The 24533-nt window shown below is 48.7% G+C and overlaps 3 protein-coding genes across 9 annotated transcripts in view; 1 reads left to right on the top strand and 2 right to left on the bottom strand.

Moving 5' to 3' along the window:
• Positions 1-1739, bottom strand: part of LOC120898171 (nose resistant to fluoxetine protein 6) — a 78786-nt gene extending 77047 nt beyond the window's left edge. The window contains exons 1-2 of one of the 2 annotated variants that reach the window (XM_040303647.1): positions 1481-1739; positions 5-241 (exon numbers count right to left, since the gene is read on the bottom strand). The gene's annotated coding sequence lies outside the window, so the exon portion shown is untranslated. The remainder of the gene's footprint in view (positions 1-4; positions 242-1480) is intronic. The other variant, XM_040303648.1, reaches the window with a different exon arrangement.
• A 163-nt stretch (positions 1740-1902) lies between these two features.
• On the bottom strand, positions 1903-15704 carry LOC120898169. Of its 6 annotated transcripts, none has more exons than XM_040303638.1 (10): positions 15574-15704; positions 7658-13102; positions 6626-6849; positions 6191-6537; positions 5515-6103; positions 4878-5081; positions 4605-4784; positions 4126-4468; positions 3895-4058; positions 1903-3781 (listed from the first exon to the last, which is right to left on the bottom strand). In XM_040303638.1, exons 2-10 carry the CDS (start codon positions 12089-12091, stop codon positions 3688-3690), a joined length of 6579 nt encoding a protein of 2192 aa, XP_040159572.1. In that variant the 5' UTR covers positions 12092-13102; positions 15574-15704; the 3' UTR covers positions 1903-3687. The 6 variants fall into 6 exon arrangements, with proteins under 6 accessions (XP_040159572.1, XP_040159576.1, XP_040159575.1 ...); XM_040303642.1 differs by lacking the exon at positions 15574-15704 and adding an exon at positions 15260-15421; XM_040303641.1 differs by lacking the exon at positions 15574-15704 and adding an exon at positions 14475-14734.
• A 1083-nt stretch (positions 15705-16787) lies between these two features.
• On the top strand, positions 16788-24507 carry LOC120894247 (fasciculation and elongation protein zeta-2). The gene is made up of 5 exons (XM_040296722.1): positions 16788-18022; positions 19944-20302; positions 20371-20619; positions 20735-20821; positions 20901-24507. Exons 1-5 carry the CDS (start codon positions 17508-17510, stop codon positions 20981-20983), a joined length of 1293 nt encoding a protein of 430 aa, XP_040152656.1. The 5' UTR covers positions 16788-17507; the 3' UTR covers positions 20984-24507.
• The last annotated feature ends 26 nt before the right edge of the window (positions 24508-24533 follow it).

The raw sequence follows: 24533 nt of genomic DNA on the forward strand, positions 1-24533 counted from the left end.
TTACCTTTGTAAAGATAAAAAGGTGGATGAGTTGCCGAAGCCACAAACGTCTTCTTCTTCTTCTTCTGCTTAGTGTTCCATGTTTGAATGGTGTAGCAAGAGCAACTCTTGCTTCAACAAAATTGAATCTGAACATTTCCTCAACACGCCGTAGGGATTTTGATGATTTTTTTCATTTACCAGTTTTCCATACAAATGCATGCTTGTTAATTGATCTGTCAGCCAACCATCAAGCGTTCAACTAAAATCATGCCAAATAAAAAGTGCTTTAGTATTGAGTTCTGACTTTACAACCTGACGATTACACTGGATTAAGCCGAATAGTAAATTGTTTCAGTTTCGAGTTTTTTGTACTTAAAAAAAGGCATCTCACTTTTTAAACTAAAGCAAAGGCTGCTATCGTGATTGTCACAGATTTGTCAATTTCTCCCAAAACCATGACAACCACACGTTTTGAGACATTGCGAACGTAGTGAGCCATTTTTTCGCGATGGAACCAGGATTTATAGAAGGAAACTATCGTAAAAATTGTCATGGAAAATGTGTGAGTCGTCTAGAAACAGTATAATATGCGGCCGATTGCAAACGTGTGCCCCAAAAGCTAATGCTTGATTTTTTACCAAATTTGGATTCTAATAATCTGGCCACATCAACATTCTCCATTCTTGAATGCTTCCATTTCTTAATTTCCGCAGTAGGCTTTGACTTCATGAACTTTACGATCGATGGCGGAAACTAGCAATTTGCAAGCTACAGCCATTGGTTCCAAGTCGATCATTTTCCAAAACGAACAAAACGTATTGTTCAGGGATTAGTGAATTTTTATAAATTTTAAGTAATTTCGAACTATTTCAAAGCTAAACACAATATATTATTAGGCTGCTCTGGTGGAACAGTCGTAAACTGGTACGACTTAACAACATTCCCGTCGTGGGTTCAAGCCCGGAATGGACCGTGCCCCTCCCCATACCTAGGAATTGACTATCCTGCTATGGCTAATCATTAAGTCATTGAAAGTCAAGCCCCGCTAGTTATAGGCAGGCCTTGACCGACAACGGTTGTTGTGCAAATGAAAAAAAGAACAAAAACTATTCACACATTAATTGCTTAAAATTCACTTGCTTGGCCATTATGACTGTTCGCAGTCTGTGCGTAAATACGGCTAATGCTCGAATCGCACATCTTCTTCGGCCTTAACGATTTACACTGTCACCAGACTATCAGCCTTTTCTACGGGGGACTTCCGACCCGAACGAGAATCGATTCACGCTTGTACTTAAAAGCGCAGACACGTCTTCCGTTAGATCTCCAAATCTCCTGCCAACTAAGGTAGCTACGAATAATAAGTCTTACGAAAGACTGGCTACTCTAGTAAGAACTTATCGACAAATTACGAATATTGCATATCTTAAACGCGGTTCTGCCGTTTGCCCAAGAAATCCGACATACTATCCGCAATGATTTCACTTACAAAACTTACCTATTCATCAAAAAATTGTTGCATTTAGTAGTTACGCTTTCACAGTTCAGTAGTTACTTATTTTCAGGCAAAACCTTAACGTTGTTTTTTACGAACACACCTTACTCGCTGAACGATTTTCACAGAGCACTACAGAGCACTTTCCAATCTGAAGCTATTCAAACGAAGGACAAAACACGACTAACTATAGCCATTACCTTCCGCTAGAACCTCAACTCAGGCAGAGCCTTCTGTGATCCAAAGAATCACAGGATAAACGTATCGTTTCGTATCCTTACTTCACGTATGGCAGCCTACTGCGCTTTAAAACAACTCCTTCCATTCCATAACTACAAACGCACAGTTATAAATTCTTCCTTTAGTAAACCAAATTTCATTACTTGTCTCATTTTCTTTCGCTGCACAACCAATGGACACTCTTATTGCATTGCCCGACCGTTTGTCGTTTTATTGTTTACCACTGTTTTAAGTTGCCTCTGTATCTACCACACTAAATATGATACTAGCTCTCTGTTCAGATGTCTCCCTTACCTCCCTTGTCTTTACCTATCGGTTTCCGTTTTATCTAACAACTCAACACACGCATTGCATTACTTACAATTTATATATGGCATCACGCGACGGCAAGCAAGGTAGCGAAATAAACCGAAAGAAAAGAAACTATTCAAAGGAACTACGTACAATCGATACTGTAAAGTCTAATGACGGGAGTACAAACAGCAGCGATGTCTGTAAACTAGGAAATAGATGAATAGTCTTGAGCTAAATAAGAATCGACCGATTCCCACTGCTTTGGTATGATAGCGCTAATGTCAAATCTGATTCACAAGGCATAAACTAACTTTGTATTATGATTAATATTATTATTCCTTGCTGTTTACTCCACAAAGACACGCAACATGGCCACGAAATGATATCAATACTTATTAAAAACAGAATCCACAATCTCTATTCTCCTAACGATATAAAATATGCTCACGAGCAAGGTGATGCTATGAGTTGTTGTAGAGTGATTAGATTAGTTTCTTGGTTTTGATTTTGTGAACGAAATCATTTTGTTTCCATCGTCATCGTCTCCGCGAACTGAAGCAAACATTCCGGTATTCTAGTCACTACTAACATTGGTAAAGTTAAGGTCTCACAGTTGCATAAAACCTTACGGCAAAAATGTTTTATAAATGAATTATTGACGACTTAAGCTGTATTAACTACCAAGAAGACTAATATCGGTGGCAACTAAATATGGCATATACTTTACGGAATACTACAAACAAAATGAGTCGTCGTCTTTGTTTGAAGACCCAAACCCAACCGAACTATTGAAATTCCGGTAAGAAATCCTTTTGCTACACTCACACTAACCTTCACACAAGCATAACTGTGCGCCTAAACCTTTTCTTTTTGTTTTTTGTTTTATTAAACCAAAATTTGTTACCGCAAGGGATCGTTTTTTTTTTTCTTTTGTGCATTGTTTCCGCAACAGCCGTCTGCCGTTGAGTGTCAATCTAGATATTTATATAGCAATTTACACAAGTGACTAAATGATTGCTTAACATACACGCTCTGCATATCCCTCATGCTGCCCCCGTATTGCTGTGTCCGTTTCTAGCTAGAAATTGCAAAAATGGCAACATAGACCAAACTTAGATAAGTCAAAAACGCAGGTTGTTTACCGAACGAACCGTTTTCTGTGATGAATCAACGGTTTGATATGGCGAAACATGTACAGACATGCTGCTAAATATCAGTTTTCTTCTTTTTGTTGCTTGTCTCTTTTTGGTACAATTTTGAGTTTCCCTAGATCCGTCCTACAAAAGATCATTCCTCGCGTTAACTGTACAATCTCTGTATTGTTTTGTACATATGGTGGGGGCCTCCTCTCTGTTGTGGAGTAGGCAATACACACCGCACTGAAGTTGCCCATTTTGCTTTATGGACACATTTCAATTCACAAAATTATCTAATCACAATTAGGATTTATAAATAAATATTATATCTCCCCTAGCAGAGCCAATCTTTCCCCATTTCACTTACACCCATCTTACATAGCCTCAATCCGAAACATGAATCGACGAACTTCCTTCTTCTGGTGGTATTGTACGGTTTGGTACATCCAACGATTTGTTGTATCGCCTCAACTATTGTTTTTGGGGTGTCTGACTGATACTTCAATCTTCCCCGCTGGCAATCATTTTCGGCGACGGTTCTTATTCTGCTTGTCTGTAGCGACACTTCTCCGTATTACACCGACACGCTAATGAACCTTTTTTCACCGCCCAGAACTTCTCCCCGTAATCAAAGCTGAAATAGATCAATACAAAGCGTTAAAATCACACGAACCAAGGAAAAGCACGAAAACACACACACACACACACACACACACACACACACACACACACACACACACGCATTACCATATTTCTTCCTGAACTCCAATGTCTTGGCAGGCAAACAATGCTACTCTTGGATGCCGCTGGTCCTTATGATCGTAGTACACGGATACGGGCGAAACATTCGGCCGGCAGGAATGGTTAAAGAAGCGGCTCACATTTCCGTACGTACTGGCATCGAGGCAGTACTAAGTGTTGAGAGTATGAAAGGACAATTAAACACGCTGTTGGCAATTGGTACGCCACTCAACTTACCCCATTGCCTAGATCAAACAGGTAACTATCATCCAGCCGATGGTTGGCCGCTTCGTCCGGAAGTATCTCTCCGACATACTCGACCAGAAAGGTACCCTTCGGGATCGGTACCATCGTGCGTACGCCCCAACCCTTCCCAGGGATGTAGCACAGCTGCAGTGGTACATCTAAACCATGCTGCACGACCCTGTTTCGACATGAACGCAGATTGCAGTCGCACAGATCGCCACATTCGGTGATTATTGGCGGATCGAGGTAGTTAAAATCGTTCACCAGCCGGCCATCGTTCGTATACCAGGTACGTTCCGAACACAGGCACTCCGAATCCTTCGACGTGCAGGTACTGTTAGCGAGAAGAGAGATACAGTAAAGGGCAATTACTATTAACACTTTCGGCAACTGCATGGCTACGTAAAACATACTAATACAACGTATTACAATATGTAATGGTAATATTCAGTGGGAACCCATTAACTCACCTGTCTACGCAGGAGCAAACGTGCATGTTGCGGGCGTCAGTGTCAATTGTTACGCGATAGTCGATCTGGACATTGCTTTGAATGTACTTTAACTTCGGCACGGTAAGCTGACGTTCGTTAGCACCCCGGGTATAGTACACAACTTGTATCGGGTGCCGTTCTCTGCCATTGGAGATATCACTGTAGATTGTATTTAAAGAAGAAAACGAAACGATGAGTGTTATCAGGTCTAATATCAAAGCAGCATTTATTTCACTGTACTCTGATTCATACCTGCAGATGATGTGCGTTTCCTTCAGGTTATTTGATAGGTTGCGCATTTTCACGTTCGCTGCTATAATGTTGCCACACTCACTGTTCGGATCAAGGATAATGTCCTGCGGCAACTGGTTTGATGTGTTACGAACGTTCAATGAAGCACCCATGGCTAGCAGCACAACACAAATTTCGGCATGGCCCTGGCGGCAAGCAATATGTCTGCAATTATAAAGAAATTGATTATCATGTATATAAAAAGCTGTAACTAAACAAAAACAAATACAAAAATATGTAAAAGGAGCAAATTAAGCAATACATGAACATTTAAAATCTTTTTTTTTTGTAAAAGTAGCATGCCGTATGGCGCATAAGTCACTTAAAGAATTTGATAAAACAAGCGACGAAACTTTTTTTCTCTGTCTTTTATGAAAAATTTAACAAGTTCAGCTTACGAAACATAAAATTACGGTACATTCCATGAGGAACGAACCATTCATTACCAAATTGTGTAAATTAAAAAAAGAAATCATAAGTCACTTATACGTGAATTTTTCGAAAAAATAGATAATAAGTGCCAAAAAAACAATTAAAAGACATTTTAAACATTTACTACTTGAAAACTACCACGATTAAGCACTTCTGTGGCACTTACAGCGGTGTCTCGCCATTGCTATTCTGCAAGTTTGGATTGCAGTCCTTGGTCATCAGCCGGTACAGCGTATCGGAGCAGCCGGACAGGGACGCCCAGTGAAGGGAGGTGTTGTTCAATCGATCGCACACATTCACATCGGCCCCGATCGAGATCAGCTGCTCCACCGTCTGCTTGTGGCGGTTCTCAGCGGCCCACGCCAGTGCCGTCCAGCGCCCATTATCAACCGCGTTCACAAACGCCATCAGGGCGCGTGCCGTCAGCCGCTGTCTAGCGCACTCCAGTATCGTACGCACCGTGTCGTGCTGACCCTGCTTAGCCGCTAAATGCAGCACGGTCATACCGTACGGGCCCTTGAGCGTTGCGTCCGCCCCGCTGTCCAGCAGCAGTTTCACGATGTCACTTTTGGAGCCGACCACCGCACGCATCACTGCCGTGTGCAGCTCCCGATCGAAGATGTTCAGATAGTCGACCGAGCGGGCACGGCACATGATCAGATAGGCCATCGCCGGTGTACCGTAACTACACACCACATGCAGACAGGTCCCATGATGGTACTCCCGAAACCGTGTCTCGATGTCGAACCCGGAAGCTGCAATTATTAGGGAAGGAAAACAACAATGACATCAGTACCATCGACAATGGCTGCTAACAATCTTCACCCCCCCGGCACACTTACTGATAATCTCCGAGACTAGTGCATCATCCTTCTTCGTGCAGACGGCATTGGTGAAATCCTTCGCCGTATGTCGAAGCTTCGTCCCTGTACTGCTGGTGCCCGCCGTACTGCCGGCGTCTTTTGCCGAACTTGTTCTACTGGCACTTGAACTGGCGCTAGTGGAAGCACTAACACCACTACCATTTTTACTACTGTGGTCTGTTGCTAGCATGTTCTTTACGCTGCTCGGCACCAACGATTGAACGGTCGTACGGAAGCTATCTTTCCCGTTGGATGGTCCGCTGATACCGTTCGTGCTGCTACTGCCGCCGCTACCAGTTTTAGAAACCGTCATCTTAGCCGGCTTCCTACGATGCAAAAGCGAGTGTTTAGTTTAGCTGGTTAATTGTTAATTTTGGGGAAGCGGAAAAGCCCGCTCTGCTCGTTCATACTTACACCATACTCTTTCGAGAGGGCAGCAGCACTGGTGGCGATGTGAGCTGAATGTTCACCTCGATTTCTCCGTTCGGACACTCTTGATTGCAGTGCGGACATTTGAGCACCAGCGTGGGGGCAGCATGGTCACCGGGACGGGCCGGATTGTACGGTGTGTTGAGCGTGTACTTGTCCGCACATTTCGGATGAAACAGATGTGCATTTTTACACATGGCAAAGTTACCCTGGGAAAGAAATTACAATTCAAAATTAGTTCCAATCCTTTTTGTGCTGCAAACGCGGCAATGGGAACGCTATAACATGGGACTAAATAACATTGCTTCCGCTAGCTAGTTCAAAGATGATAGAAATTACATCAATAAGATGCATTTTTATACCCAAAAAACCCATTAAACCACAACATCCTTTCATCTCGTGGTTCTCGCGACTGTTAAACAACATTTGATTCTATTTGATTTGAGTTTTGCTTTCCTATGTTTGCTCTAAGCACGTGTACCGATCATAACCAAAGAACCCCGGCCTCGCCGCCCGGCTACAAAAGATTGGGTAAAAACTACATTCTTGATTCTTTGCTCCATTCCTCACGCCAGTGCGCAGAAAAACAGTAAGTCGACCGAATTCTAATAATAAACGCATGGCGGAACTACCTCCCTGCAAACCCTCCCTCTCCTACAACTGATTCAAATCTTTGTGTTGGCCACGGCAAGGGTCCGACTGGCCGCAATACGACGTGTGTGCACGGAATACCGATGCAAACACTCGATGCAATGTGGGATGCTGTGTTGAAGCACAAATGAAAATTGCAACCGATCATAAAATGGTTTACGCCTCGCCCGATCCTCCTTCCGACAAACATCTGCTGACGGGTTTCTTTTCCAGGGTCGTGAGAAATGTACATTTTACGGGATGAACAACTCACACTCCCCAGCTTCCCTAGTGACGGTGGTTTTACATAAAGCAAACTGCGAACAAACATCAAGGCAATTTACCCATAAAGAAATAAAATTACAATACTAAAAGCTACTATTTTACCTGTGTACAAAACCATCCACAGATGGCACAGCAGCCGTGGTCTTCCAGCCGTTTCCGGTGCATGTTGCAAAGCAGCTGAAAGCTGACCCGTGCACTCGGTCGCAGCATGTTCAGCAGATCGTTCGACAGCTCGTTGCAGCACCCAATCTGCTGGCCATCGATATCGTCCACCGCCGTGCAGTACCCATTGCCGACCGTTTTCGCCACGAATATGTCCGACTTTTGGCGGCAGTGGCAGACGAGCGAATCGGAAGCGCAACTTTCGTTCTCCGGCACTGCTGTCCGGGTGCTGGACGCCACCAGTCCGGAAGTTGTGCGTACCGGTTGTCCTGATCCTGGCCCACCACCCAACATAATCTGTAAGCTCGGCGAGGTCGTACCGGGAAGGATTGGAGGCGTGGCGACGTTTTGCTGCGAGCGGGGTCGCTGCTGCTGCTGCTGCTGTCCCACAGCCGGTGCCGTATCCTTTACGCGACGAACTGGCCAAGCATTTGTGGCCGGCCCGCTCCGCGAAGGACCAGGCGCAGCCGGCGAAGGAACGGCACGGGAATCGGCCCGACCCGTCGTAGGTATGAGCGTAATTTCGCAACCGAGCCGCTGCAGCGACCGTTTGAACTGTTCCGTTTCCCTGTCCTTTAGCAGCGTCGCGGCGGTAGATTTCGACCCTGCCGTAGTGCTGCCAGCGACCGTTTTCGAAGCGGAAGACCGTGCGCCCAGGGTTGTCATTGTGGCAGGCAGTATCACTGCCGGCGAGGCGGATGAGCGCGATTTACCGGCACCGTTCGCTGGTGCTAGCGGTGTCCTGCCACCGTTCGACTGCTTGCCCACTTGGCGCGCGTGTGCATTCGCTGCCTGGCGGTTAGCATTAACGGCCGACGATTTCGGCATGCCCACCGGACCGGATGGGGCCGTTACGAGCGGCACACGGTTCGCCGGACCGGCGGCGGAAGCGAGGGAAGCTTTGCGTGGAGGATTTTCCAGCAGCGTTTCCGGTTTGCGCAGGCGCAACGTAACGTTCGGCCGGCCCACCGTACCGATCTTCTGCGGCGGCACAAAGTCAGCCTCGCTGCCGCTCGAATCCGACTCGCCCACAGACATCTGCACGTCGAAATCATCCCCATCGGTACCGTTGCGCGGTTGCTGGGCGCTGGGACGCTGCAGCCCCAACCCGGCCATGAACTTTAGCTTCATCTTGTCCGCCCGTTTCTGCTGCCGGCGGTTCAGCTTACGGTTGTCATCGGTGCGCGATCGGTTCGCGGTACCGAGACGCATTGCGCGAACTCCCTGCAGGAAGCTATCCACGTCCGGACAGGGCGGTGCGTTCGCTTTGGCCGCCTGCCTTGCCCGCGCCTTCGATGCGGCTAGCCGATCGGCGGGCGACGGTTCGGCCGGTCTCCTGCTTTGCTGTTGTGGCTGTGCCGACGGTCCCGCTTCACTTTCCTTCTCCTGAGATGGCGGCAACCGTCTGGTGGACGAAGTTCCGGACGAAGCCGGTTTCGCTGTTGGTGGCAAGGTCACCGACACCAGCGTTACATCCTCGCTGCTGCTACCGATCGTGCTGCTGCTAGCGACCGAATGTTCCACCACGTCTCGAGCCGGTTTGCGTTGTTTCTCCGGTTCCACCACCGAACCTGAGGGCAGTTCCTCCTCATGCACCACCACGGCAGGGGAAGACTGCTCCGATCCGATGATGATACGCCCATTGTTGTGCTGCTCGAAGCCCTGGCGCAGCTCCTCGTTGGCGAGAATCTTGGCGGACAGCTTGATCGGACGCGACAGGCGCCCCTGCGAATCCACCTTGTCACGGCGGGCCAGTGCGGACGCCAGGATACCGTCGCTGCCGTCCCTGGACACTCTGGCCGCGCGTTTGTACGGATGGAGCGGAGGTTTGTCCGCGCTGGCAGCTCCGGGACCGGACGGTGTGGACGTAGCCGTTGGTGGCGTTGCTTCGGCGGTGCTTGGATTCTTCCGCTTCCTGCCACGCCGCTGCGGCACTTGCTGCTGAGGGGTGGATTTTTCCTGCTGCGCGGGTGTCGCCGCTATCGTCACCTTGGCACCAGCGTCGCTTTCCTCTGGTTCTGCGGGAAACCCCGACCGGCTGGCACGACGCTGCTCGGCCGCTTCCACCACCTTGGCCGGCTCATCGCGGGCTAGCTTTTCACGCGCACGAACCATCGGCGGCTCGTTCGATACCACCGAAGCGGCAGCTGGCACCGACCGCTCCTGGCTCAATCGCTTCCGTCCCCGGCGACCAACGATCGACTTGTCGGTGCCGGTCTCCATCGTATCAAGCGACTCGTTTGCCTCGTCCGCTGCCGGTTTCACCGTCTCCGAGGCACGGCGAGTCATCACGGTGGGCTGTGCCGGCAGCGTACCGGCATTTCCCTGCTGCTTGCTACGCAGACTCCGGTCGGACTTGAGCGTGCCCTTCACCTTAGCCTCACTAGCTGGCCCGACCGAGGCACGCTTCTTGGCTGTCGCTCCATCGTCCACTTCTTCCTCCTTCACCACGATCGTGGATGGTTCGCTGGCTACGTCGCCGTTCGGTTTACCATCACCCGCCGCCCCGGCCGACTCCTTCTGGAAGCGCTGGGATCGTCTCTGCGAAAGCGTTGTGCTGGTAGCCGAGGCAACCGCAGTAGCAGCGGTAGCCACCACAGCGGCTCCCTTCTTGCTCCGTGTCGTTCGTCCGGCCGGCTGTTTGGTCTTGTCGGCGCCATCCTCCGTTGAGGTATTTGCTGACCCTGCGTCGGAGTGTGCTTCGTGTTCGGCGGGCTTCCTATCTTCCGCCGCCATTGCTTCGTCAGTCTTCGATTCTACCAGCTTTTCGTCCGACCGTGCCTCGTCGTCCGCCTTCGTTGGCGAGCCGCTAATGGAAGACTTTAAAGCGTCGGAGTACTTCACCTCGCCACAATCGCCCGCAGACTGATCGTCGTGGCTGAGTTTGTCACCCTGCAACGCTCCGGCCACTTCTTCCTGTGGGTTAAACTTTTCCTCCTCGCTTTCGGTCACATTTTCGGTGGGAATGGCCACCACGACTAGCGGTTCCGGTTCTGGTTGCTTTTCATCCGGCTTCTCCGATGACACCACTGCCGTACTACTGGCATCGTTATCTTTCGGTGGGGACGCAGTTTTCGCACGATCGTCAGCATTCGATTGCTCCGCTGCTATCTTGCCGTCCGACATGCCATCTTCATCGTCTTCCTCGTCCTCTTTGGACGTTTCCGCTAGCTCCACCACCTCGTCCATCTCGTCGGTGTTGATGATGAGCACATCGTCTTCGTCATCTTCCAGTGTTGATGCGTCGTCCAGTTCCGCCACCGCAACGTGATCCTGTTCGTCGTTCCCCTCGGCGGCACAACTGCAACCGTCGGTCGGTTCGCCCTTTTCGCTACCCTGCTCAAGAGCAGGTTCCTGTTTGCTTGCTGATTCTGCAACGGAGACGCGCCCCGTACCATCTCCCTCTACTGCTGCTGTCTCGCCCTCGAGCGTATTGCTTGACTTTGTCTCCAGTTCCAGCTCGCTGGTTTCCATCGGCACATCCGCCGCATCCGTCTCATCCGTGTCCCGTTTCAGCTGCTGCTGCTGCTGATCGCCGGTCGAGTCCTTCCCCTGCGCCAGACCCATCGAGGGACTTACACTCGCACTACTACAATATGGCACCTCAAGCAGCGATGACTTAGTGTCCATCTCGTCTTCTGGTTTGCAATCTTCCTGCCCGATTCCGTCCACCACCTCCTCCTCCTCCTCCTCCTTCTCTGTGTCCAGCTTCGCTAGGGCTGGTGGACTACTTTTCCGATCACCACCGGGCAGCAGCGAATCGTCCGACGGTTCCAGCCGATCCTCATCCACCTCCATCGCACCGCCTGCAGCAAAGTCTTCCGCCGAGTCGACCTCGATCAGCTGGCTTAGCCCGAGCGCTTCCTGCAACTCCTCGCCGCTAATATCCTTCGCTATCTCTATCTCAATGTTGTCCTCTTCGTCCTCCCCGCCGTCCTCTCCCCCTCCGTTTGCTGCCTCAGGGGGCGTCAAGCAACCGTTGTCACCCAGCAGTGCCGCCGGCGATCTGCTGCCCTCATCCACTGCAACGTTGCTGCTGCCACTGTCGTTGCTGCTATTGCTGCCCGTTCCTCCCACCGTTCGACGCCGCTCCCTCCTCGCAGTGCTTCCGCTTGCCGTACCACTGCCACCGCCGCTGGTCGCACCAGCACTCTTGCGTCCGTTGGTCTGACCGCTGCGCGTTCCACTTCCACCGCTACCCGCTTGCTGCTGCTGCTGCTGCTGGGGCAGGCGCGTCCGCGATGCAAACTGATTGTTCTTCAGCGCTCGCCACTTGAGCGTTTCGTCCATCGAGATCTCCTCCTTCTTCGGGATGGCCGTCTCCTGGTTGAAGGCGGACGACATTTGATTCAGCAGATCGTCGATGAAATCCATCGTTCGCGTATGCTCGCGCTCGTGATTCTTTCGGCTAGTTTTACGCGACCCTTGCACCTTCCGGCAGCAACAATCTCCAACGGGTGTGTCGCTTTCAGTGTAGCTCTGCTAACCACACACCATTCCCTCCCCTTGCCCAAGTTGCACGGAAAACCAATATCCAATTCCACGATCTGCTCCGTCTCACTTTCTTCCCCCCTTCTCGCTTCTTCAGTGTGTTCGTGCCACTAATTTTCACCCTCACTGAGTCACGCGCGTCACACGGTCGCCTCGATTCTCACACACCAACTCACTTTATTCTTCTCACTTCCTAACGCGACTCGCTCACTCGGATGTATACTATACATATCTCACATCTCACATCTCACGGGCCACTTTCCGTGCGGAGTAGCAAAAAACAAACACCCGCTTCCGGGACATTCCGGACGGTGTCTTTTACGGTTGCGATTGGTAGCCATAGAACACCATAACACCTCCTCGCTCTTACACCCCTTGATTCGGGGGCTGTTTTCGTATCCGTTTCCACTTGCTAGCGACGACACTGCAGCATCATGGCACACTGTGCCTCGGCCCCACACTAATGAGAAGTGAACCACACAACCTGGGGGGGATCGATCGCCCCGAGGATGCTCTGTTTATCGTAGGATGCTCCCCTCCCCGCACACCACTCTGCAAGCGTTGTCACACAGATAGATTGCCGAATGTACGACCACTGTCTTCACTGTTGCCAGGGCATCGAACACGCGCAATCATTTGCTTGCTGCATCCCCGACCGTGGACCGTTTGCTCTGCAACACATCAATTACACACAGCTTCGAAAAGGGACCACTGTATCCAGAAACACAAGCAAACACTACACCACACACTCACACACGTTCATGTACAAAGAGACACACACGCACACACAAACACACACAACAGAGACACACACGGTTACGGTGCGAAACGCATCCTTGCTTTGCAGCCGCACGCAGTCCTTTTTTCTGTGACAGTGAGAAGGAAACGTAAGGACTAGAAGTAGAAGAAGAGAAGGGAAATTATAAACACAAACACGTAAAGCTTAAGAAAGAAAAAAAATCTGCACTCAATGCTATCGGGCATGGGGGGGGGACAAACGAAGGGTTTTTGAAGTTGTGTGGGCACAACACACACATACACACATCACCATCATCCCGTTTCCATTGCGCCATGCCATATGCACGTAAGAGGAAACCACGAGCAAACACCACGAAGAAGACACAACTCACACTCAGTCACAACGATCTCGCCCTTTCGCAGCTACAACACACGGGCACACGGCATGAAGGGAATGAAAAACCCTTCCAAGTGTCAAACTAATTCCAACGGGAGAAGGAGAACAAAATAACGCTTGTCGAGCACAAACACACTAGATTTCCCTTCGATGCGATGATCGCCCAGCTGCCCCACACACCCCACCAGCGCGCTGGTGAAGCTGGGAAACTGTGCTCCCCCCTCCTCCCAGTAGCACAGGAGTGGAGAGTGGCAACAGACTTATTTTTCTGCAACTTTGCGTCCGTGTCCCCGTGCATGTGGCACGATGTGTACAGCAGAACGAAGCAATCACAAGCGTAATAGAAGCAGCAGCTTCTTCGATCGCACAGCGCAGCATAGCAGCAAAACTAAACTATCCATCCACACACACACACACACACATGCACACATGCACACGACCACAGAGCACTCTTCGACCTGGGTAAATGGCTCTCGACCGTCGCATCAAATCAAGCGCACACACACTGCACACACTCCTTCTCCTGCTCTAGCTTTGCACGCTGATAAACGGTGCTGCTGCTGCTGCTCCTCTCGCACACAACACCAACACACAAGCAGCACGCCGCACCACACACAGCAAAAGCAGCAGCAGCAGCAGGCGGCGCTGTAACGTAGCTGCCGTGTGCCCTGTAGCTGAAGAACGACGATGAGTGAGCAGAACGAACGAGGCAAAATACGCATCCCCGCGGTAAAAAGCGTAGGGCGCGAGCAGTGGTGGAGGGTTTGCCGATCCGTGTAGTTCTTCTGCAGGGCCAATTTACGGTCGACGATTGGTTAGGTGTGTGCGAAGGAGCATATTGGAGCAACTACCGTGTTTTCTTCTGCTTCTTCTTCTTCTTTATGCTCACTTCGCACCCATTAGCGCGTGTGGGCATCTATTACTTTCGCTTTCGCTTGCTCTCGCCTTTCGTTTTCGTTGCTTCTTGCAGCAGCACCACAGCAGAACAACACCACAAAGGTAGAACGACGGGCAGAAGATGTCGGTGGAGGTAGTGAATAAAAAATACAGCACCATCATACACCACTGCCTTTTGTGTATGTCGCGCACTTTTGGGGTGGATCGAATTTCCTGCACAGCATAAAAGATTACCACTTCTTATCGAAATCCCGTGCCTGCTTCCTCCGCCCTGTCTCTCTCTCTCTTTCTCGCTTTTTGTCCGTCTACCTCGCGGTCATACACTTTTCGATGTACAGTTCCACACACACAACACACACGTCAACGGGGCAGCCTACTGCTCTGTGCTCAACAAACACGCACGATCACCTTCTTCGGTTGGGATATCATCATCATCATCATCACCATCATCACACGCCGCTGTGTCGTCGGTGAATCTTACAAACGCGCGCGCACACACATATACACCAGCGAGGCGCACACACAGGCGCGAGAGTTAGCAAAGCAACCAACCCCTCAGCAGCAGCAGCAGCAGCACAAGCACCCCAGCAGCATATCATCAATGCCAATCTGCTCTCTGTGTGTTGTCCTCGTCTCGATAATATTATCATCACCTCTCGACGCAATAGCAGCCAAACCCCAACCCGCAACACCCTTCGGGAGGGAGCGCATTTGCACCCACAAATTAATGCAAAAATTTCGACGACTCGGTAGAAGGCAACGATAGGAAGGAATGGATTTTTCCCTTATGTCGCGATTACTACTGCCCTGTACCCTTACTCACTAACCACCTTTAGTGCACCCCGTTGCCTCATCGATTGATCCTCACCACACATAACTGGCCGACATTTTCTTTCGACTGCCTCCCCCCTCCCTCCCGTTGCTGCACAGCAAACAATAAACCACACCACCACCGCGCACCAGCGGTTTCGAGATGGAACTGTTCACGCAAAGACACTGCCGGGGATAAAATAAGCTACCTTTTTTTTCTATTTTCTTCCTTCTTCTGCACTGGGCGACCCCGCAGCCCCCGGGGGAACCTCTTGAGCAGGGATTGTGCTGCTACACTACACTACACTACACACAAACACACACACACACACACACACACTTCACTGTACCAAGAGTCTAGTCGGGACGATCTCTACCCCGATTGTATCTCTATTGCTACTTGCGACCGTTCCACCGTTGTTCGCAACAAACAAAAACCCGTCGTGTTCCTTCTTCTAGCACCCACACAGGATTTGGCCCCAACTGGCCCGCACTTTCGTCTCTCTCTCTCTCTCTCGCTTACACTGCCTGTACCACCCCTCGGGGGGGGGATGTCTTTTCCTGCTGTGCGTCGGGAACCCACCGAAAACGCACCCGAGACGAAGAACGGTGTGCCTTTCAATGCTGGATTTTCTTCGCATACTCTCTTTGCAGCAGGCACGCACACGCACGCACGCCGTCCGTGTAGCTGTATGGGTGCGGAGCGTCGATAAGCACGTTGTTAAGGGCTCTGGCAGGAACGCAAGACGGCAAGAGTGCAAAGAGTTCACCCCCTTGCATGGTGTCTCTTTCTTCCGTTCGTGCGTCAATTCGCTCATTGCTACTCGCTCATGCTCTCTGTGTTTTTGCAACTTACTACACTCTCTCACACACACACACGCACACGCACACACATGCAGGTGTGGAAAATCACGTAGTCCTCCCCTGCAAATTGAACTTCTTTTTCCCGTAGAATGCTCAAGAAGCAGCGCAACACGATCGAACGCGTGCATTACATTAGGGGGGATGGATGGGGGGGGGGGGGGAGTGGAATTGTAGGGGTTGCAGCATATTTACCAGCCAGCGAGGATCACAACAGCGCTTGGGAAACGGATAACGGTGGCGCATGCAGCATCCCGGCAAAGGGGGATTGAAATTTATTTTCGATTTTATGTATCATTAGATGCACTTCATTTTTCGGTATTTCTTTTTCCCCTAGGAACAGAATATATAGAATCGTTATTCGGGTTTGTCGATCGCTCGTTTCTGAAGGTTATACATTCTCAAATAAGGTGTCCTTTTCATGCTTGATTCATGGCATATATATCTCTCAAAACTGCAAATATTGCAGCTTACGTAAATTTAAGCGAGATAGTTTAGGGAAAATATTGCAAAATTGTAAGGACAATGCGCGATGCTGATTTGTTGTGTTTTCTTCCAAACGAACGATGTGTTTTTTTTTACTAAGAAAAGTTAAATGTGCCTTGTTTCTACGAACTTTTCAACTTGACTATTATATACACGTGCAGCGTAGCACAGTGGGTGAAAATATTAAACATTATTTTCATTCTGTATTTTCCTTAAACATGGCACACACTTTTTATTTACTGTAAAAAACATGTTTTCATGTAACAAATAAAATCTTTTTAACAATGTTTATGCATCCAATTTATTGTATGTTCAATATGTCATATGACCCGAGTGACAGCTGCGTGTCCAACGGTTCGCCCACCGTGCCCTTTAGCAGTGGTTTGCTCCGTCCCGCTCGCGCTGCCGGGCGCTGGAGAGGAGAAAACTCTCGCCGGACTGCTCTGTGCAAAACATTGGAGCAACCGAAGAAGGGTGGTTTGGTGCAGAATTTTCAACACGCAGGAAAAACGAACAACATTACCCGTGGTACTGCGATATCGACCGACCGACATAGTGCTTTTCGTCGCGGCGTAATCGCTCTCACTACTGCGCTGGGTTTGGTGCTTTGTTCTGTTGGGGACTTGCTGGTGCTGTGGTGTCGCGGGCTTGGTTGAGAGGTGTAAAAAAGCTAGTGCCACTTGGATTGTTTTCGTGTCGTATGCGGATGATAAAGAAGCGTAGCCCTCCCGCTGGTTCGGTTTCGATTCGTCCAAAAGGGCCCATTTGTGGCTGTGCGTGAGTGTTGGTTGTGCAGGGCGTGCGAGCGGGCCGAAGAGAGAAAGTTTGGGGTTGCGGTGTGTGTCCCCTTGCGGAAGGCAAAACCTGTGTGCGTGTGTGTGTGTTTTGTGATATTCTTCTACCTTTTAGTGAACGATTCCAACCCCCTTTCCTCCAACATTCCAAGTTGCGGAAAACAAATAATTGCTGTCTATTGAACAGTACTACCCGTGCCACCACCCCCCGTTCTGCCCTTCCGCCCGTGTTAGTGTGCCATTCTCTTTGAAACCTCCCCACCCCCCACCCTCCCCTCTCGACGCGAGTGTGTAGTTTTGCGCAATAAAAAAAGTGATGCGGGACCTGGCTAATAAGATGGCCGAACTCAAATTCGAGGCACCATTGGCACAGTTCGAGGAGAGCGACGAGTGGGGCCCGGTCGAGTACCAGTCCTCGAATGTGGCCAACGGCAAAACGGCGGCCGTAACCATCAGCGACACGCTGAATCTGAACAATCTGAAAGAATCGCTCCGTTCGCTTGACGGCAACCAGCAGCAGCAGCAGAACCAGAAGGATGACGACTTGAACGAGCTGAACGACAACCTGCTGCTCGGGGACGACACGGTGCGGGGTGGGGGCGACTCGAACACCACCACCACCACCACCACTGCCAACAACAACAACAACATTAAGGTGGGACCGATCAAAGACAACGTCGACTTTGCGGAAGCGTTCACCGGCAGTCTGGAGGATTTGGTCAACACGTTCGACGAGAAGATCACGAAATGCTTCGGCAACTACGAGCAGTCGGTGGAGGAGCTGGCCCCGGTGCAGGTCCGCTCGCAGGAGGAAATCATGAACGAGTGCCAGTAAGTGTGACCGTTGTGGGTGGCAAATCCGGGGACGGCTGGGGTTGTGGGCAGGCCGCAGTAGGACCACACACTCTTGCGTACATAGCACCGCCACCACGTAGCACCATTTTTACGCAGACGAGCCGTGCCGGTTGCGGTGGTCGGGCGGGAGTGATTGAAGCAAATTAGTCATCAGTTTAATTTTATTTCACGGACGGAGCGTCATCCATTCGGTCCCCGCCCCACCCAAGACTCCCGCTTCCCCCAAATGCATTGGTCTTGGATCCTCAGCCAGAGCGAAAGGAAGCGCTGCGTACGGCAGCGACTCGTGGCGGCTGAACCATTTTCTCCCAACTACCGTCTGAATGAACTTTTCACGTGAAAATTATAGCCCTAAAAGAAGAAAGTATGCGAGCCGGGGAGGAGTTTTGGCACCCCGTTGTCATAAAATTGCCCCAATCGGCAAGCGATTGCCGCGTTGCTGCTCATCATCGCGAGAGAGTAAAGGCGGAGAAACAACCCCCCGCCCCCAGCGGACAGTTTGCGCAAGCATATAATAACAACATAATAAAAAAAAAGAAAAACCTTTCGCAAACAAACTTTGCGTAGCAAGGGAAACGCACTGCGCGTTTTGGGCCTACTATGTTTGGTGGCTTTTCGCTGTCATATGTTTATAACAAACATCCACCACCACCACCGTGTAGTCCGGAGAAGCATTTGCAAAAAAAAATCAATAATCTTCACACTGTATTTTATGTTTTTTTTTTTCGTCTAACCGCTACAACACGTTGATTACATTGATAGGCAAACTGGTGCTATTTTTGTGCATTATTGGGGCTCATGCACCAGCGCTGTATGGTTGATTATTGATGGCGCATTCGAATGGGCTTCATAACGATAGGCCTCGTGCGGTTCTGCTTTTCTATTTGGCTCAACTCTTTTCGTTTTGAATTTTTATTTATGTAATACGCCACAAGCAAGAGCTGGAAACAGTTCATCATTTGCACATTTGCAATTGATGATGAAACATGCATCGAAGGCTTTCGGTTTGCACTGATTGGTTTGCCTCTTTCTTACCCCTTTATGCACACAAATACGCATTGCATAGAGTCTTCAGAATTATTCTTAATAAAAAACATCATGCTATATGCTTCCTTTCCATAGCTCGTTTGCATTGTAAAAAGAAAGCAATGTCGTAACGCGGAAAGCGTTAAAGTGTAATTAACGTTGAATAAATTAATAGTAGGACCGCTCTATTACTACTATACACATACCGTCCAGAAACGAATCGATACACATGCTCAACACGTGCATACGGTGCTCGTATGGTGCATGGGTCCATGAGTCATGTTAAGGAAGAAAAGAACTCACACTCCCCCAAGCTAGCGCTTTTCAAATGCCAAAAGCCATTCCTTGGTGGACAGAATCGTTAGCAGAACGTCCGCGACATTGGGGAAAAAACACACAACGAACGCGAACGCGGATATAGAAAGGATTAGTGACAAAACGGCAAGACCCAGTTACGGAGAAGGAAGTGTAACACGAAGCTTCCGTAGCGACGCTCATGTGTCAGTGCGCCACGCGACCTTGAACCAGTGGCAGCAATTATTGGGCATTGGGGCGATGCAGTATTCGGATAATGGATGTCCAATACGCCAGTAGCATTGAGGGAGAAGCCCCAGTGTTTGAGCCTTAAAAAAGCTCCTCGTCATAATGGGTCACTACCGCCTGGTGTGGCACGCAGATTTATTATGCCCAGCCCATGTTACACACGCAGGAGGATTGTAACGAAATGGATTTAATCTTATGATTTATTATCTTTCAACCAACATCATTACTGCAATTGCGCTGGGTATTCACAAGCAAAATACCTTTTAATTCCTCCCTCGCATATACGTTTTTTCTTACCCATGTTACCGCTCTTCTCAACCTCCGACAGGATGTGGTGGACTATTACGGGCAACTTTGGCAACATTCTACCGATCGATTGGTCGAAAACGTACGCGCGCCAGATGCACGTCCCGGCGCTGAACCTTGGCATGCGCAAGCCCGGCACACCGGACGATGAGCTGCTGCAGGATCTCAGCTCGGAGGACGAAGCGGTCGCCAGCGATCTCGACATGCATGCGCTCATACTCGGCGGCCTGCACGCGGACAACGAACCGATCAAGACGGCGGACGAGGTGATCAAGGAGATCGATGACATCATGGACGAGACCGGCTCGGAGGACGGGCAGCTCGAGAATGAAGTGATTGAGAAGGCCAAGGAAGTGCTCGGCTCGCCGCTGTACGAAGAAAGTGAGGAACAGGGCAAAGAAACAACATTTGGGGCAGCATATTCTAACGTACCTTTTGTTTCGCTCTAGAATTGCGCTCCCTGTCGATCACGCAGCTAAACGAGCTGTACATGGAGATGGAGGTGCTGATTCGCGAGTTCTCCGAGACGCTCATCTCGGAGCTGGCACTGCGCGACGAGCTGGAGTACGAGAAGGAGCTCAAGAACACGTTCATCTCGCTGCTGCTGGCCGTCCAGAACCGTCGCCGCCAGTACCACGTGGAAAAGAAGAAGGGAAAGGCAGGGGGCAAAGGATCGGCCGGTGCCACAAACAGTTCGGGTAAGTAGTGCGTTGCAAAGCAAGCTGGAAGATGACCTTTTTTTTACAATCCCCACATAATCTTTGAATGTCTCTCTCTCTCTCTCTCTCTCGACTTTTGGCTGCATTCCCTCAGGCATGGATCCAAAGTATCTGACCACGGTCATTCCTTACCAGCTGAACAGTACACCCGATAATCAAACGCTGCAAGTGCTGATTAAGAGTAAGCATCCCTTAATAACACACTTATCGCTTAATCGATTATGCTCACACTATCCCCGGTTTTGTGGTTCCCGTTGCAGTACTGAAAGCGATCAACGAGGACAGTCCAACCGTTCCTACACTGCTGACGGACTACATTCTCAAGGTGCTGTGTCCGACGTAAGCGCATCGCATAGAAAGACGCTGACGCTTCCCACACCGACTGCGGTGCCGCGGTGGAACGTCTCTGCACTCCGCGCACGACGCCCTCTTCTCATGTGTGCCGGTCGTCGTCGTTACGGGGTCGATGATGTGTAGGTAATTTGTACACGATTTCAAAGCTCTTATATTGCTAGCAGAATAGTAAACAAAACTAAGAGAATACACACATACAGGAAGTATTCTCTCTTACTTCGGGGAATTTTGCGCAAAGAATTACGACAGAGAATAGTCCAGCGCGGATAGCAGCAGATACCTACTATTCGATTAACACAAACTGGATTGCGGAGCTAACATTCGCTGCAGCCAAAACGCGGGACAGCACAGACACAGGTGGCGGCGTTCCGCCACGATGCTATTTATTAGTGTGTAGAAGTTAAGGGCTTCCGGTGCGCGTTCGCTCGCACCGGGTTAAAAACTATGTTTTCTTCGTTATCGTACGCCACGTTTTGATGCTGATTATGTGATTCTGTTGCTTGCGTATCTGTTTTCTTTCTTTTCCGCATCTGCCCCGCAAGCGTTGGCGGGCAGTGCATTTTTTTCGGGAAATGCAATACTGTAATCAACTTTACTATTTTATTCACCTCGTCGTAAGACACACACACACACACACCGTAATGATGTCGTAACAATTTTCTAACGCTCTTTCTATATGAGATACTAAGAAAACACGACGGGATTCCGGAGGAAGTCAGTCGACGTTTCGGTGTCCCGTTGAAGTGGTAAATAATACTCAGCTTTTTTTTCCTTTAGATAAAGAGTCATCTATTTGATGTAAGAACGTTGTATGATCTAGTGTGCTTTCTCACCACCAGGCACAGCTCTCGTGCAATAACACAGTGGCGCGCACATTCCAATACTGGCCTCGGTTAGTAATGCCATCTCTCAGACCGTTGGAAGGTTAAGTCAGTGGGGCACACTTCACACTTTACACAGCAAGCAAAATGCAACATACGAGTTAATCCTTACCAAAGGCACGGGCCCGTGGATTGCCGGTGGTGCTTGATGTAATCGTAACGTGTTGCCATGAGTGTCGCCTATAAGAGAATCGAGATTTTGGTCGAGAATCATCCTCCATTCTGCTTCGAATTACGCTAGTCACCCGAATGAACATCCCCCACACGAAGCCAAACCGAGCGCGTACGTGTTTGTTTGAGCGCTATAACGTAACGTGTTCATTTTATTATTATACGTTATTTTGATTTCTCTCCGTACTTCCGTGTAGTTCCTTTTTGGTCTGTTGAGTATGTATCGACTGTGCTTTGGTTTCTACCATTGTGAGCAATATATTAGTAGTTTACTGTATACAAACGATGGAATATAGTTTTGACACGTACATACTGATTAATGGAAGCTATGTATAATTTGAATGCTAGTGTGCTTAGTGATGTATGGAAGCGAGAAGCATGATCCAAAAAAGAGGTGTTCATAGTTGTCACGGCCACACTCCGCGCCGTATATTACATATTATTATTATTATTTCCCGATGGCACTACACGCCATCAGCGAAGGAAAAGGAGAAATATAATCAATAGTTATAACTCAATATACACTCAACGGTCACGCGCTCCGCGCCGCGAGAGTTGTGCAAAATGCCATATAGTTTTGAATTAATTATTTTTAAACAGATTTATATACGCTTCGGAAACCCGTTTCGCACCCGCTGGTGTAATGATAATTCTCTACAACTACTACTACTACTACTCTCTGAAGCATAGAACCAAACGAAATGATTATCAAACATAAGAAGCGCTCTATGTTGATGAATGTCGCAAACGGAGGAAACCGAACAAACGTAACGTGAAGAAAAGTAAAACAGTGTGTTGGAAGGTATGGTATGGTTGGCCCAGACGCCAGTGAAGCGCATGTATAGACAAGATACAAACAACCAACCAGAGCCTTCGTGGCGTGGCATGAGCGGGAAAGGGGGGGAGGAGTACTGTAAAAGTCCCACAGCTCCGTCGTGTTGTTGTGATTGTTTCTGTTTTTTTGAGGTTCTCCCAAGAGCTATTAGCTGCCTTCATAACGGATTGTTTCCATTTTCGTGCAAGTGTGGTATTGGGCCATGCCAATACATCCCTCTCTTAGAATCTTGATTTCATGAAACAGTAATTTAACTTACACAAAATAAACATTACGATGCTTGCACAGGTAGTTTGCTAAAACGTAAGAGCTTCTATTCATTCACGGCGAAACGCAGTTGTACATTTTGTAGCTTATTATAGATGCTCGTTTCTCGATTCGAATCCTGTACGGAAACAGTGAACATAGTTTTGTATCTCCAAACATGCGATACATCCATCTGAAGCTTTCATCGTTCGGTCAGCTAAGCTGCTCGTGGCTGAACTTTTACTGTGCTGGTTGCATATAATTACATCCTCGAATGCGTTTCTGTTTCAATCGGCACCCGGCAAAACACTGCTGCATTAAGCAAATAGACAGCCACAATGAACATAAAAAAAAAAAACAGCTGAACCATACCTGTTTACCTTCAACAAAACTAAAAACATCTAACGTCCAAATACATAGCAGGTCAGAAGATGAGAGAGAATATACCCGTACCCCATTTTTGAAAAGGCTTAATTTTTAACCGAATTTCACATTCTTGTTAACACACACACTCTGAGCTTCTGGAAAGCAGTAAGAGACACAAAATCCTATTAGAAACCATTAGCCGATTAAACACAATAGGAATAATAATTAAAGAAGAAAAAAAAAAGATTACAGCAACATGAAACGCAAAACTAAACGCTAAACTATAAATGATGCAAAAGTCTAACTTGTCTATATGATGTCGACCGGCTGAGAAGTCGGACTCGATGAGAAGAAAAAGCTCGATTAATTGAGTCAAGAAAATAGCAATAGATAATGAAATTATCTCGTTCGCAACCGCCGAACGGGCGCTCTCGGGTGGCGAGGAAGGAACAGGGGGCGAAAAGTGGTTTGTGTTTGCGCGTTCCCCTCTCGGCTCCCAATCAATGCTCGCACTAGCGCGAATGCAAGGAGGTATCAGCTGCCAGTGAGCATAGCAGACATGGAAAGGTGGAAGAATGTTCAATTGTAGACGAGAAACAGAACCTATAAAATGATTTAATATATTAAAACAATATAAAATGTCAAGAAAGGGCGATAGCGTGTGCAATAGGGGGAAAATGTGGAAGAAAAACGGATGGTAGAGGAAAAGAGATTATAACAAACGAACGAACAAATGTGGATGGACGTGAGAAAAGTGAAACATGAAACAAGATAAAAAAACAGAAGCACGCAATGCAAACATACTGTGTTGTGCTACTAGTAGGAGCGGGCGGGTAAAGATGGTAAATAAGAATCTTAGTAACATGGGTGTTAATTAAAATTTTCAGCAGCCCAGTGAAATCCGTAAGAACAACAGCAACAGCCTACAAAACAGACGAACAAACAAACAAAAATCACACAAACAGATACACACACACATTTATTGGGCAAATAAAACTGCTTGAAATAATCAAACCTGGTGCACTTGACTTGATTTGACG

The sequence above is a fragment of the Anopheles arabiensis genome, chromosome 2, assembly GCF_016920715.1.
Source record: "Anopheles arabiensis isolate DONGOLA chromosome 2, AaraD3, whole genome shotgun sequence".
NCBI lineage: Eukaryota > Metazoa > Arthropoda > Insecta > Diptera > Culicidae > Anopheles > Anopheles arabiensis.

Excerpts from the sequence above, each read along its gene's own strand:
- LOC120898169 (XM_040303638.1), bottom strand. The coding sequence starts at position 12,091 with ATGGATTTCATCGACGATCTGCTGAATCAAATGTCGTCCGCCTTCAAC. Across the intron at positions 6,850-7,657 it reads GTGGATGGTTTTGTACACAG|GGTAACTTTGCCATGTGTAA; the intron begins GTAAAATAGTAG and ends TTTCTTTCCCAG. Across the intron at positions 6,538-6,625 it reads CCCTCTCGAAAGAGTATGGT|GAAGCCGGCTAAGATGACGG; the intron begins GTAAGTATGAAC and ends TTTGCATCGTAG.
- LOC120894247 (XM_040296722.1), top strand. The coding sequence starts at position 17,508 with ATGCGGGACCTGGCTAATAAGATGGCCGAACTCAAATTCGAGGCACCA. Across the intron at positions 18,023-19,943 it reads GAAATCATGAACGAGTGCCA|GATGTGGTGGACTATTACGG; the intron begins GTAAGTGTGACC and ends AACCTCCGACAG. Across the intron at positions 20,620-20,734 it reads CGGTGCCACAAACAGTTCGG|GCATGGATCCAAAGTATCTG; the intron begins GTAAGTAGTGCG and ends GCATTCCCTCAG.